This window comes from Rissa tridactyla, chromosome Z (genome assembly GCF_028500815.1).
Source record: "Rissa tridactyla isolate bRisTri1 chromosome Z, bRisTri1.patW.cur.20221130, whole genome shotgun sequence".
Taxonomy (NCBI): Eukaryota; Metazoa; Chordata; class Aves; order Charadriiformes; family Laridae; genus Rissa; species Rissa tridactyla.
In genome coordinates, this window is record NC_071497.1 from 29,529,347 (window position 1) to 29,542,133 (window position 12,787).

Sequence of the window (12,787 nt, forward strand, 5' to 3'; positions counted from 1 at the left end):
GAGAGGAAGAACATGCTGGGTTCTCTTCCTGATTCTCTCACTTGCTAATTCACTGATCTTCTGTGGGTCATTCAGCCTGCCAGTATTTCCAGATGTAGTAATTATGCTCATTCCTACGTCTTTTGAAAACCATTTTGAGATGATATTGCTGCCATAACAACATCATGCCTCCCCGAACACTTCCAGCGCATCAGCAAGCTTTCAAGCACCCTGCTAGAACCTATCCATCAATCTAAACCTACAGCTTTGATGCAAAGAGCGAGCTGCATGGAAGCTACAAACAAAATTTTACAGCTAGTTAAGCAAAGAATCACAATTTTCATTAAACACAATTGCATGTTTCTGCTAAGGTTTGCTGAGTCATTTTACTGGTACAAAGAGAGACTGGAAAAGAAGGCAGAGGGATGCTAAACCAAGTCAGTGAGCAGCCTCCAAGCAGGGCAGTCCCAGAAAGGACACGGCCTCCCTTAGAAACACTCATTCCCTCAGTTACTGCAGATTAACGAGGCTCCAAACTGATGCCAACACAAGACGAGCATCGTTTTACAATCTGCCTGTGCCTGTAACATTTCACACTAAGAACACTGTATTATAATGTGTCCACAGAAGATGTTAGCTAGCAGCAAACAACAAATGTAATCCAAAAGAAGTATGTCTCGGAGACTCAAAATCTTAATTGCTGCAGTGGAAAGGTAGACAAAGGAAGGGAAATTCATATGTGCATACACTTGCTTCAATAAATAGTCTTCCTGTGTTTATTTTTTAGCCTAATCCTTGAAGGGAGTGAGAAAATACCTGTTGACTTCCATCTGCTGGTACTAAGGTTTGTGCAATAATCCACTAACAAGTTGCCCCATGAATTGTTGCTCCTTTCAGTTACTTAAATATGGTAACACCAGAAGATGCATGCACAAGAACAACACAGCACGTACTAGCCCCCAGTTTATATGTCATGGTGATTCTTTTAGTGCAGACCTGATTTCCTGAAAATTGACAACTGAATTATTTCTTACACTTTTCAGAAATTCATTGAGACATCTACACTAATCATTTTACCTGTATACAGCACAAGAAAAAGAACAACATCCCCAATCACCACAAATTTAAAAGATAGGTCTCTCAGACTAAGCTAAAGAAACCTGTTTGGAGGACAGAAATGCCATGAGCCTGAATCAGTTGTCTTCTGAGGGAAAGAATCTTGGACAATTACAAATTTAAACCAATTTTTTCACTAGCTAAAGTAAATTTAATTTGTGTATAAACACCTTCACATGTCAGACAAGCCCTCTGTTTGTTTTAATCATAGTATGTCCCTGATGGTCGTACAGTAAAGCAAGGTCTGAAACTCCTCTTTAAGCTACAGAAGAGCTGTGAGAACCAGTGGCGGAGCAACAGGATCTCACTTCTGTGCAGGAATAGGAAACAGGGAGCACACACATCAGCAGAACAGCAGGAGAAAAAAAATAAAAATAAAAGACTGCTGTAGCTAACCAACAAGAGAAAGATCAGGAACACTTGGGCCTGGTCGATTTTGATGCTAAAACAATTGCCTCGTGGAATTTGAAAAGGGCTGTGACAACCAACAATGCTGAAATCAGAATATCTTAGCGGAAATCAGTTGACTTGGGCTGACCGATACCACATAAGAGTCTAGATTATTGTTTTACAGAAACATGAGATTAGTCAAGGAAGGCATCCATTTGAGTTATTCTGGATTTACAGTGTGAATTAAGAAACTAGCCCCACAACTCCCCTGGCTACAGGAGAGCTTTCCAAACACTTCTAGTAATAATATAATACTTAATGTAACTTTGAAAAGTGTAAAATAAAGACATTCTACTTTCTAAACTTCAACACGTGTTGGGTAATCAAATAAAATTCCAGAACTAATTCTTCTATTTCTGCATACTTTTCAAAACTATCAAATATGAAGTGTCAATATATTTTGTGCTTGATCAATTTTTTTCCCGATTAAGAATGTAGAAATCTGACAAACATTCCAAAACATTTTTTCTATCATTATGGAGAAAATATCTTATATTTGTTCACCTTAAATGCTTTTATACAGGAACTTTTTTGAAGATTGGCACTATGTATTTTGTTTCAAAATCAAGAGTGAAATTATATATTTCGAGGGAGCTTTGACACATGTTTTTCATTTTGAGCAAATGATTTTTTCTGGTTAACAGAGTTCTTGGTTAATGTTACCTTTAAACCATTAAATCTTCATATAAATCACTCTGTTATTTTAAGAGACAATGAAAAAGTACTAATTGAAGAGTGTATAAGCACTGTACTTTGAGTGGAACATGACTGTAAGCACAGAGAAATTTATTTGCCACCTAAATACATGAAAACTTTGTCTGAATAACAGGATGCTGGCCCTTACTCCATCTGGCTTAAGTGGGTACTCACGTCCAGTCTAAAAACTGTGAGTCTTGGCATTTAATGAATAAACAATAAAACCAGTATTTGTCTGTTTAGTATCCATCACCGGGAAGAACTATGATCCAACATGACAACCCTTTCCAATAATGAGGTCTGTCCTGTAAATGTTCCTTTCTCACGACTTTCATTTCTGGATTGTGTAATGTGCTACAAAGATCACCTTGACTGCCTCACGTACATGTACAGCTATGTTAACATTTCACAGAGAATGGCCTTATTCCACTTCTTATAGCAGAAAAAATCTGTATTGTGGTTTATTCTTTTGGGGGCTTTTTGGGGGAAGGAGAGGTGAGCTCTGGACAGATAGGAATTGTACAGCTGATACTACATTAGCATTTCTCATCTACTTTCTTTGGCAAATTCTTTAATTTTCAGCATGTTAAACATCCCTGGAATGTACTGTCTCCTTTTGCCTATAAATATGCTGTATGAAGATTTACTGTAAGATCAAACTGCTCTTTCATACCTTTAACTCATGAGCTAAACTAAGACTACACATCTCCATTCGCATTTTCCTAGTGAAAGCAAAAGAAATGATGCCGTATACCATACTTTCAACAATTTTGCATATAAACCTGCAATCCTCACAATATTGGTGTAATACACCCATGCTAGTAAGACAATTCAAAAATTCTCTTTACGAGAAATGCACCAAGTTCTCCCTACTTTTCTGAAAACTGTTCCTTAGATCAGCTCACAGATGATGTTGGACAAGAGCTTCAGAAAAGACATTGTCTTTTTAAGAATGAGCATGGACCCACAGTATTGTAAATGTGCATGGAAGAAATGACACACTGAATTTATGGAAAGGCACTATATTTGTCTGGAAAACTAATGATTAAATTCACATAATAAGTGATGGGACAACAGGAAAAGAATGACCTTAGCTTTTGCTGCACAACTGTACCTAATATGGAAAAAACTGCACATATGAACTATGTTTCAGTTCCTAAAGAAAACTCTAAACTCCACCACCCAGAGTGGGAAAGTCCACAACAGCCATCCCACAAAATGCCAAATTAGACAACTAAGGTCTCTACTTCATTTTGCTTATCACTATATTAAGACTGCAAACTCTTTACTTCCTGTGCACTTACAATTAATGCACTGCCTCATTTTCAACTTTCATCCAAGTTTCTTCATCATAGGAATGTGAATGACTGATACATGAGTCAGTTCAATCTTATCTCATTTACAATTCCATGGACAAATTCATTGATGTATAGTCACCCTATTATCTCCAAGGTTTAGCCAAAGAGAAAACATTTTTCAAGGAAAATCCTTGAATACATTCAATTCATCTGTGCAATCCAGAGAGCAGCCTATCCTGATTTAGATATACTGGAAGTACTCCAGATTTGATCTTCAGCTTGATCAGCATAAGATGCTGAAGATTTCTTGTCAAATCGTTTTCTCTTTCAGCTGGAAGGAAACATTTTTCCACTTACAAGACAAAAATAAACGCCTCTGAGCACCAAACACTCATAGAAAATTCACCTGAGACCATAATAGCAGTTAGTGGAAGAACACTATGAATTCTTCACCACTAACTGCTGTGAGAAACATTCCATTCTTCATTTAGAAGGATTCTTTATTGATATCCACCCCACAGACACTCTTACATAGACTTAGGTTGACACAGCAGGAAGAGAAAAAAATCTAGTAAGAAGTGAGGCAATACAGTTTACATGAGAATTCTCTTCAAACTTTTGCCATGGATATTAAAAAGGAAAAAAAAAAATCTACTTCTCTGCTACCTAGAGGGAGTACAAGCATGACAACAGTTAATATTCCATTGCTATCATCCTAATCTTATTGACAAAAATTTAGGTTCTGAATACTTGTATCTACATATAGAACTGTTGAAGACTTCTGTTAGCCAAAAGAAATTCTAGGGTAAAAACATGCCATGGCATCCTTCATTTAGTGACATGGCATGTTTTTATCCAGAATTACAACTGGACAATCCCTACCTCTTCCTACCTTTTCCACCAAATCTTTACACTGAAAAACCGTCTTTCCGAAAGGGTGTGAACTAAATTAACAACTGCTGATAGAAAAACTCGGTGCAGCTAGCACTCACTTTAATCAAAGATGTCATGAGATGCCTTGCACAATAGTTCACATCCTGTACACTTCAGAAGTTATAGAGTTCATAAATACTATGTTGCTCTACTGTTACATTATGTACTTACAGAAACTTTTTTTAACCATTATAAACATATACTCACCAAGGTTAAATCCATTGCATAAAAAAGAATCATAAACACATTTGTTTACCTTCATATTCTGAACTAAGAATATTAAAACAATTTGGTATTAAGCTGTCAGTGAGATTAAAAAAAAAGTATTTAAAGTTTGCTCTATGAATGACATGGCAATACTGTACTTAATTGTATTATTTTGCTAGAAGTATAAACAAATCTAATGAACTATTATTTGCATTTGACATTTATTTTATATTTCAGCTAGTTACCGCTACCCGTCACTGATGCTATTGTCATCTTTTAGCTTCACATCTCTATTTATGTAACACCTTTTATGAAGTGGTTTATACACGCAGTTTCTTAGTTTATTTACTTACCAACAGTATCACATGGTTCGTCTTTATGTACACAGAAATCCTTCCTAGAATTGGGGGGGAAAAAGAAAAATGTTAAGCAAGCCAAGCCGTCAGACTGGTAACAACTGTGTGACCTATTTACAAATATTTTGTATGGCTCAATGAATAATTACAGAACGGCATTATCTCCACAAAGAGCATGGGGATGCAAAGGCCAGGACTACCCAGCACACTTAAACTAAGTTTATTCTTAGAACAGATTTAGGAGTAGTGAGGTGGCAAAACTTGTACCATGTATTTAAATTGCGTTGTACCTAATTTCTGGGGTTTTCCCCATGTAAGTATCTTGAAATGTCACAACTCTAAAGTTAGTCTTTCTTTCATTTGGAATAAAAATATTCTCAGTGCTTAATATCAGGTCCAAAAGAAGCATTGTAATCCAGCATTTAGATCAGAGATAGAGTCAGAAAGTTTTTGTGCTAAAAAGTCAATTGTTAAAATGACTAATAGGAAGACATTCTGGAGAATCATTTCTGCTAGAGCACCCCATTCTAATGATGGAAGACTTAAAAAACAACTTTCTGGGAGAAGCCTATCCTATCTCCAACACAGATTTTAATATAGCCATAGCTGTATAAATAAGACTACTCAATTGCATGAAGTGGAATAAATATCTCGTCTCTACATTAAACAACACCTGCTTGGGAATCATTTTAATTTCCCATCTATTTTACTTATTCTCAGAGACACATAAAGGTATAAGAGCAAAGGAAAAGCTTCTTTTTACTGGAGTGTTTATAACTCACGCTCATTTTTTATTTTAAGTAAAAATGGGATTGCTGAGGTATGCACGAACTGGCAGGGGGGAAAACAACAGGGAACAAATGACAACTCCACACGCACATATAGCATCTAAGCAAACTACAACCTAGGCAAATAAAGAAGTTTCTGTTCTTTATCTGTACCACAGAGTAACAGTCTCTTGTTTTTAGAGAGGGACCATATGGGCCAGAGATATTTCACTGTTATACTCTGTCTATGAAGCTGCATAGATATGCACATGGATTGATACAGATAAAGATACATACACATATAAACACTAATTTTCCAGGAAAAAAATGCAAGAATTGTTTGATGCACAAGATTGCAGAGTAGACTAGTGATACTTATCATTTCTACAAATGTAAGTATTCCAAGAGCTTTTTGTTTGGTTGTTTGGTTTTTTTTGTTTCCCACAGACTATTCCCACAGAGCGATTTAGACCCAAAAGCAATCTCAAGAGGATGGCAAACTTCTGACACTTGTTAAAGGCCACACAGAGACATGGGGTTATATAGCTTTTGATTCTCCAGTCACCATTGCCAGATAATTACAGAGTAGAAAAGTAAAACAACAGTGCTAGAAACAAATCTTACAAATAAACTGATAAAGAAACTCTGGGAATCGACCTAGAAGAGCCCTGGAAATTAAGCCAAAGGTGGTGAACAAGAAACTATAATCAGACACAGAAGAAAGCTCTTTTATTTTTTAAAACCTGCAACAAATTGCATTGGGTTGTAACACAATTCTTTGTTTTGTGCTATGTTACACAAGGGACTTATTGTCTTGTTAAACAACATGACAGAACGATTAGAAATATGGTACTTGTGGTGAAGCAAGAGAACATGTGTAAAGACAATCTAAGGACATAGTTTGTCTTCCATGCACACTCATACAACTATCATAAATATTAACTGATGTAACAAGCAAAAAAAAAAAAGAGCATACCTTCAAATGTACAAGAATACCATCTAACATTTAAAAACTGCCAATATCCAAGAGGTTTCTGCTTATGTAATAGCTTTGTTCTCATACACTTACTGAGCTGTTTTTGTTTGGTTTTTCCTTCTTGGCTGACTCTGACTATGGTTATGTGATGCATCCAGAGTTTCATTATGGGACTTGGGGGAAATGGTACTGCTATGATTTGGCAAGAGGGAATACAATAAACAATTCTTAGTTCCTGATTTACATCGAAAGAATGTAATTCCTCCTTTAATTTCCAAGAATATGAATGCATTATATACATTTGAGACTAGGCTCCTTAGTAAAGATTTACAGCTCTAGCTAGACCTACCAATGACTCTCACAGAAATCATTTTCTAATTCCCACACGGTAACTTAAATATTCCATCATATTATAATGATGTTCCTGTGTGTGTATATAACATACACACAGATATATATACACCTCCACACTTTATATATATATGGAACTGGCATATGGAAACTACATGAAACAGAAGAGAGGATACAGACTCTTCCAAGTAAGAGAAGGTATAAAATAGAGCAATAAAGCACACTACAAAGCCCTCAGGAAAGCCACTGAGATTATTTGCCTTTTTTCTTTTCCTCCCTTATCTTAGCAAAATAGGGCAATGATATTGGCAATACCATTAGTAATACAGAAGTTTTGCGGCACAAGTTAGTAACCACATCCAACACCGAAAACAAGGAACTGGTTAAAGCACACTAAAGTCCCCTTCTAACCAGTACCCAGCACACAGCTTCCATTTCTCTAAACAGTTACTTTGCATGCACGTGGAAGGGAAAGCGGGTCCTTATTCGAGTGAGAGAAAAGAGGAGCTTTCATGAAATCCAGGACTGATTTTCAAGCTTGAATGAGTTGGCTATCCCTAGGAAAGAATTCTAAGCAAGAACGGGTAACCACTAATCCATTGTTTCAGCAAATTATATTTAGTTAGTTCATTTTTAATTGACTACATGTAGCATTATGGAAGGCCTTGACAGCAAAGAAAGACTATCTGATTTCTAAATATAAAGTACCTTATTACATTCCCTTTTTTAAAATAAATCCTGATGTGTAGATGGGAAGTGTAACAGAAGACATCAAGAACAGCAGGGCAAGACTAAAGAAGAATCCAGACTTTTTTTTTATTAATAGTTTGCACCAATTTGTCATTTTAGATAAATTTAACACTTATTTTAGGCATACTGGTCAAAAGACCTATTTCTTGTCCAAGCCAGTTTATCATTGCCTTCCATAAGCTAGATTGGACAAAAGAAGAAACAGAAGAGGACAGATAATGGATTTTACCAGTCTGCCAAATCTTCATTTTGGCTTTCACCCTACTTTCAATTTCTTAACTTCTCTAATGTTCATCATTTTAAATAAAGCAGAGTAGGCTTGAAACTGCAGTCTAACCCCTGCTGTTGCCATTGATTCTAGGACTTAAAAGTTTTTAAGATATATTTGAGGTTTATTGCCCAAGCAATAAGTTTTCTCAAATCATAAGGTTTTTATAAAGAATAGTTGCAATTAATGGCCCCTCTGGCAAATCACATTCTCATCATATTGCAAATGCCTTCATTTGCACCGTGCTAAGTGAATAATGACAACACTGCAGATGTTCTTGTCTCTTTAAGTAACAAGACATTCTGAAACTGTTCCGACATATAAACTGGGCACATACATACTAACTAAGAAATGCACTTTAAAAAAATTAAATTAAAATCAATTTTGGAGCTAATGAACCCCAAGATAAATTACACATTTACTATTCAGTTGGGAATTTAAACAAATGGACAATTTTACCACTGTAAATGCTATTTCAGAAACTGTTTAGTATTTTGAGGGTAAACCTCAAATGAACCAGTATGCACTGGACGATGTATTTTAGCAAATCAGGAAATACTGTATTTACATATTTTAAAGAGTTAACAGATCATTTAGACTCTGCAGAATTGAACTGAAATTAAAAAGGATAACAGGCCTTCTTCTAAAGTTCACCTTTCAGCCAAACTAAAAAAATAACAGCTCAGAAGTGTGGTAAGTGAACTAATAACTGAATTGAATGTGTAGCTAACATCTCAAAACAGATACAGAAATGTCAGGAAGCCAAGAAAGGTGTTTTTAAGTGGAGTCCAACAGAATCTAGCGTCAGCACTGGCATTTAACAATGATTTGGAAAAAGTAAGAGAGTACTACTGGTAGAGTTCGAAAAATAAATGAGTTCTGGTAGAATAGGTAGAATACAAACAGGAATGAAGACAAATCAATTTTTAAAGGTGACTCATCTGAATAACTTTTATTTTAATGTAGCCAAAACAGGACCCCCAAACTCAAGCAGACACAGCAACAGCATGATGACAACAACAACAAAAAGAAATGAGCGTTTGGAAAAAGGCAGTAGAAGCGAACAGTATGCTTGGATAAAGATGCAGGAAAATATCAGACGTGGCACCAGTACAACCGTTCACACACTCCTGTGTCCAATTTGGTCCTTATGCTTCAAAAAACAATTTGCAAAATGGGAAAAGGTCTGGAAAGAGCTAAGAGAGTGATTACATGTCTGGGAAACAGGCTTAAAAACCTCTCTAAATTAATCTAAGAGAAAGATGAGTTGTGACTTGATCACAGCCTGCAAGTATTTACATAGGGAGGAGCCTTCTGACTGCTCTGCAGCAGGGAAGGGTACAAAGAGATCCATGGTTGAAAGGTGAAGTAACAAAAATTAGAAACAAGATACCACTGTCCATTCTGAAAGTAAGTAACTGTGGCAATAGTCTACTTCAGAACACAGTTTATCTTCCTTTATTTTAAATCTTTGTCTCAAGACTGTCTAGTTTTCTTATTCACTAGAAAAATAAAATGTAAAAATAACTGACCGAATTTAATGTTAGGGACTTGCCCTAGGTAATCAGAGATTTAAAATTCAGTTTAGGTCCATACAATGCCACATAAAAGATCTGTATGAGTGAATATATGTAGCCTGCATACTAGAGCTCAAAACAACAAGCTGACAGAAACAGGTAAATTCATGCAGATTTTTCTCACATGTATTATTACAAGCTTCACATTATTATCACGTCACAGACTCAAACACTTTACATTTAGAGAAGAAAAAACCATAACCCACAGCATGTGATGACTTAAAATCAGTGGGATATTTAAAAAAACGTAAGATAAAAATACATGTCTTAAAATGAACGTGATAAATACAGGAGATAGTGGTGTTTTAAACAAAGGACACCTGTGATTCTAAAGTATGCTCTTTTCACGTTTCCATGCTTCCTTCTGCATCTACAATCCTGTTAGTAAATAATTAACAGTAAGGACACGCGGGAGTCTCATGTACTCCCTTGATGTCTGCTGTTGATATGAGAAGAAAAAGCAGCAAACACCGTAAAACTTTGGAAAAATATCAAGAGTTGGCAGTATCGAAATTACAGTGATGAAAAAACACCACTATGAAGGCGAAATTAAGAATTTAATCTCTCACCATGCAATTCCATGAACTCATTCTTCTAGACCTGAATTCCACTATAAGTTTAAGGACAGCAGTAGTAGCTTAATAACCCAATTTCTATCCCACTACATTTCAACAATTTTGGACTGCCAGACAGTGCAACCTATTTGGGTGACCCTGTAATGTTAGTCTCTGTGCACAGGTCATTCACAGTCTTCCACCTCTGACTTTCTTGAGGAGGTATCTTTGTTTCAAACTGTTATAATCAGGAAGCTAGTAAAAAGCAAAGTCAGGAAAAGAACTGTACTTCTTATGCACGTTGGAAGGTAATAGCAGCACTTAATAAATTCTTGTCCAAGTTTTGGGTAGAGTTCTGGAGGATTGGAACAATTGGAAATGAAACAATACTTAGCAAATCTAAGCGCTGTTTACGCCATTGTCTACTTTTATAGAGTGAGGCACTTTCTTACAGTGAAAGTGCAGCACTGTTTCAATTCTGTATCACCCAGAGCAAAGAGATTTCAGATACTGCAGATGAATATGAATAAACAGCTGATGTACACTGTGGACATGGAATATCGCTATCTAATGCATATTAGGAGAACCAGAGATCTACTTTCTATCACAAGTGCATGTGAAAATGGCAATTCTTAGAAGGAGAATACAGAACTTGATTTTTTTTTTTATGTTATTTTCATGTTTACTAAATTTTCTAAAACAACATTGTGACACAGATTGACCTATGCACTGGAAAAGCAGCGTGATGCATAATTTTTAAGTAAAGGTAGATTCTTCCTCATTCTTTTATCCTTTTCTGTTTTGGTTTTTTTTTGTTTGTTTGTTTTTTTTTTTTTAAATACACATCAAAGCTTTAATTACCTTGTTTGCAATAGGGGCAGTATTAGAACTTAAGTATTGTCATAGAATAACTATGAATGCCATGGGTCTTTTCCTGACTTACTTTCAGTTGCCTCATTCAGGTCAGACAACCTACGCAGATAGCAACTGGTAATATCATCTCAGTGGCCACCAAAATCGGGCCTAATCTCTGTGCGCTCACACTCTGTAACTCAAAGGCAAGGAGGATGCTGACATACCACGGTACGTCTTCCTCAGAGATAAGTACTTCCTGATATGTATATCTCTAAAGTGATTGCACTAATTTATAACTGTGAATCAGACAGTTTTATCAAGAGAGTCCTTAAAACAATTTCTATCTTAATTCTCACATTCTCCTTATACCTAACCTCCCCGGGAATCACTTCTAAATACAGTATTCAAATTTCTTCTTTCTGTTTTCCTTTTACGTTATGGCACCACATTTTAAACAGGACATTACTTCATCAGAATAAGTCAATTTAGAGGGAAACTAAACAAAAATTCACAGGCTGAAATAGGACTACAGTGAAGTGAAATGAACAAATTGGTAGCAGATTCCTACGTATCACTACAGCCTATTTGGGCAGTAGAGAAAGTTCTGGGAAGAAGACAGTTTTGCTTTCTGAAAAAATAAGTCTTAAAAAGTACTTTTTTCATTAAAAGGTTATGACAGCTCTGTGACCATTGAATAACAGTCTCTCTTACACATTATGCTCTTCGTAGTTAGGCATTAAACATTATCTCTGCAGAATACTCAGTACTTCATTTCTAATTCTCTTGATTACTAGACACAACTGGAATGTGAAAGCATAGGCAAGCTTTTTCAAAGCACTCTTGCTGTTCTATTATCACGCGAGACAAAAAGGGAGGTGTGGGTAAGTTTTAGGAGGTCTGCTACAGAATGTGTCAGGTAACCAAAACTTCACATTTTTACTTGAAAAATACCAAGCAGTTGGTATTCATCTGTCTAAGCAAAATTATTTTTCTCAATAGAACAGGTCTGCTGTCCAAAACTGTTTGGAAGTTGTGACAAAGGAGCTTGTTCTGTGTTTGCAAAACAGAATGAGACTCTGAATTAACAAAACACACAAGTGGAGCCACACATGAGGTTAGCTATACCATAAACCTGATGATGTGCAGAGGGAGCCTGGATTAGCAAAACACTCCCACAGTCAGCAAACCACACTGGTATGATTTATTGGCAGCTAAAGCAGCTCTGAGATGGAAGGTAGTATAGTCCAGAGAACAATACCACTGAAAAAATAAAAACGTCAGAAGAACAGATCTTTAATTTCTGTCTCCAGTATTGACTTACTATCTGACATCCAACCAATCACTTCCCTGCTCTCTACTTCAATTTCCTTAACACTGATCCCAGTGTTAAGGAAACTAACAGGTAAAAACTTGTAGGCAACTCAAATCAGAATATCATTATTACAAAGCACATCAGAAAAGCATGTCTTAACACATGATTAGACCTTCCACAAGCTTTTTTACCATTTGGAAATGCTGCATGAAATTCAAAAAGCTCTCTCGCCAAACGCACTGGCTGATAAAGACATCTCTAGACCGCTGCCTCTTGACTGCTTAACTAATGCCTTGCCTTCATCAGTTCAGAACCCTTCTGCCTCTTCCCATAAAGGCTGGT

The 12,787-nt window shown here is 36.2% G+C and overlaps 1 protein-coding gene across 2 annotated transcripts in view; it reads right to left on the minus strand.

Annotated features, from left to right (window-relative positions):
• ADAMTS19 (ADAM metallopeptidase with thrombospondin type 1 motif 19) overlaps positions 1–12,787 on the minus strand; it is a 147,178-nt gene that overhangs the window by 91,439 nt on the left and 42,952 nt on the right. For both annotated transcript variants that reach the window (XM_054186933.1, XM_054186932.1), the window contains exon 7: positions 5,033–5,076. In XM_054186933.1, coding sequence (XP_054042908.1) covers positions 5,033–5,076 — 44 coding nt within the window. The remainder of the gene's footprint in view (positions 1–5,032; positions 5,077–12,787) is intronic.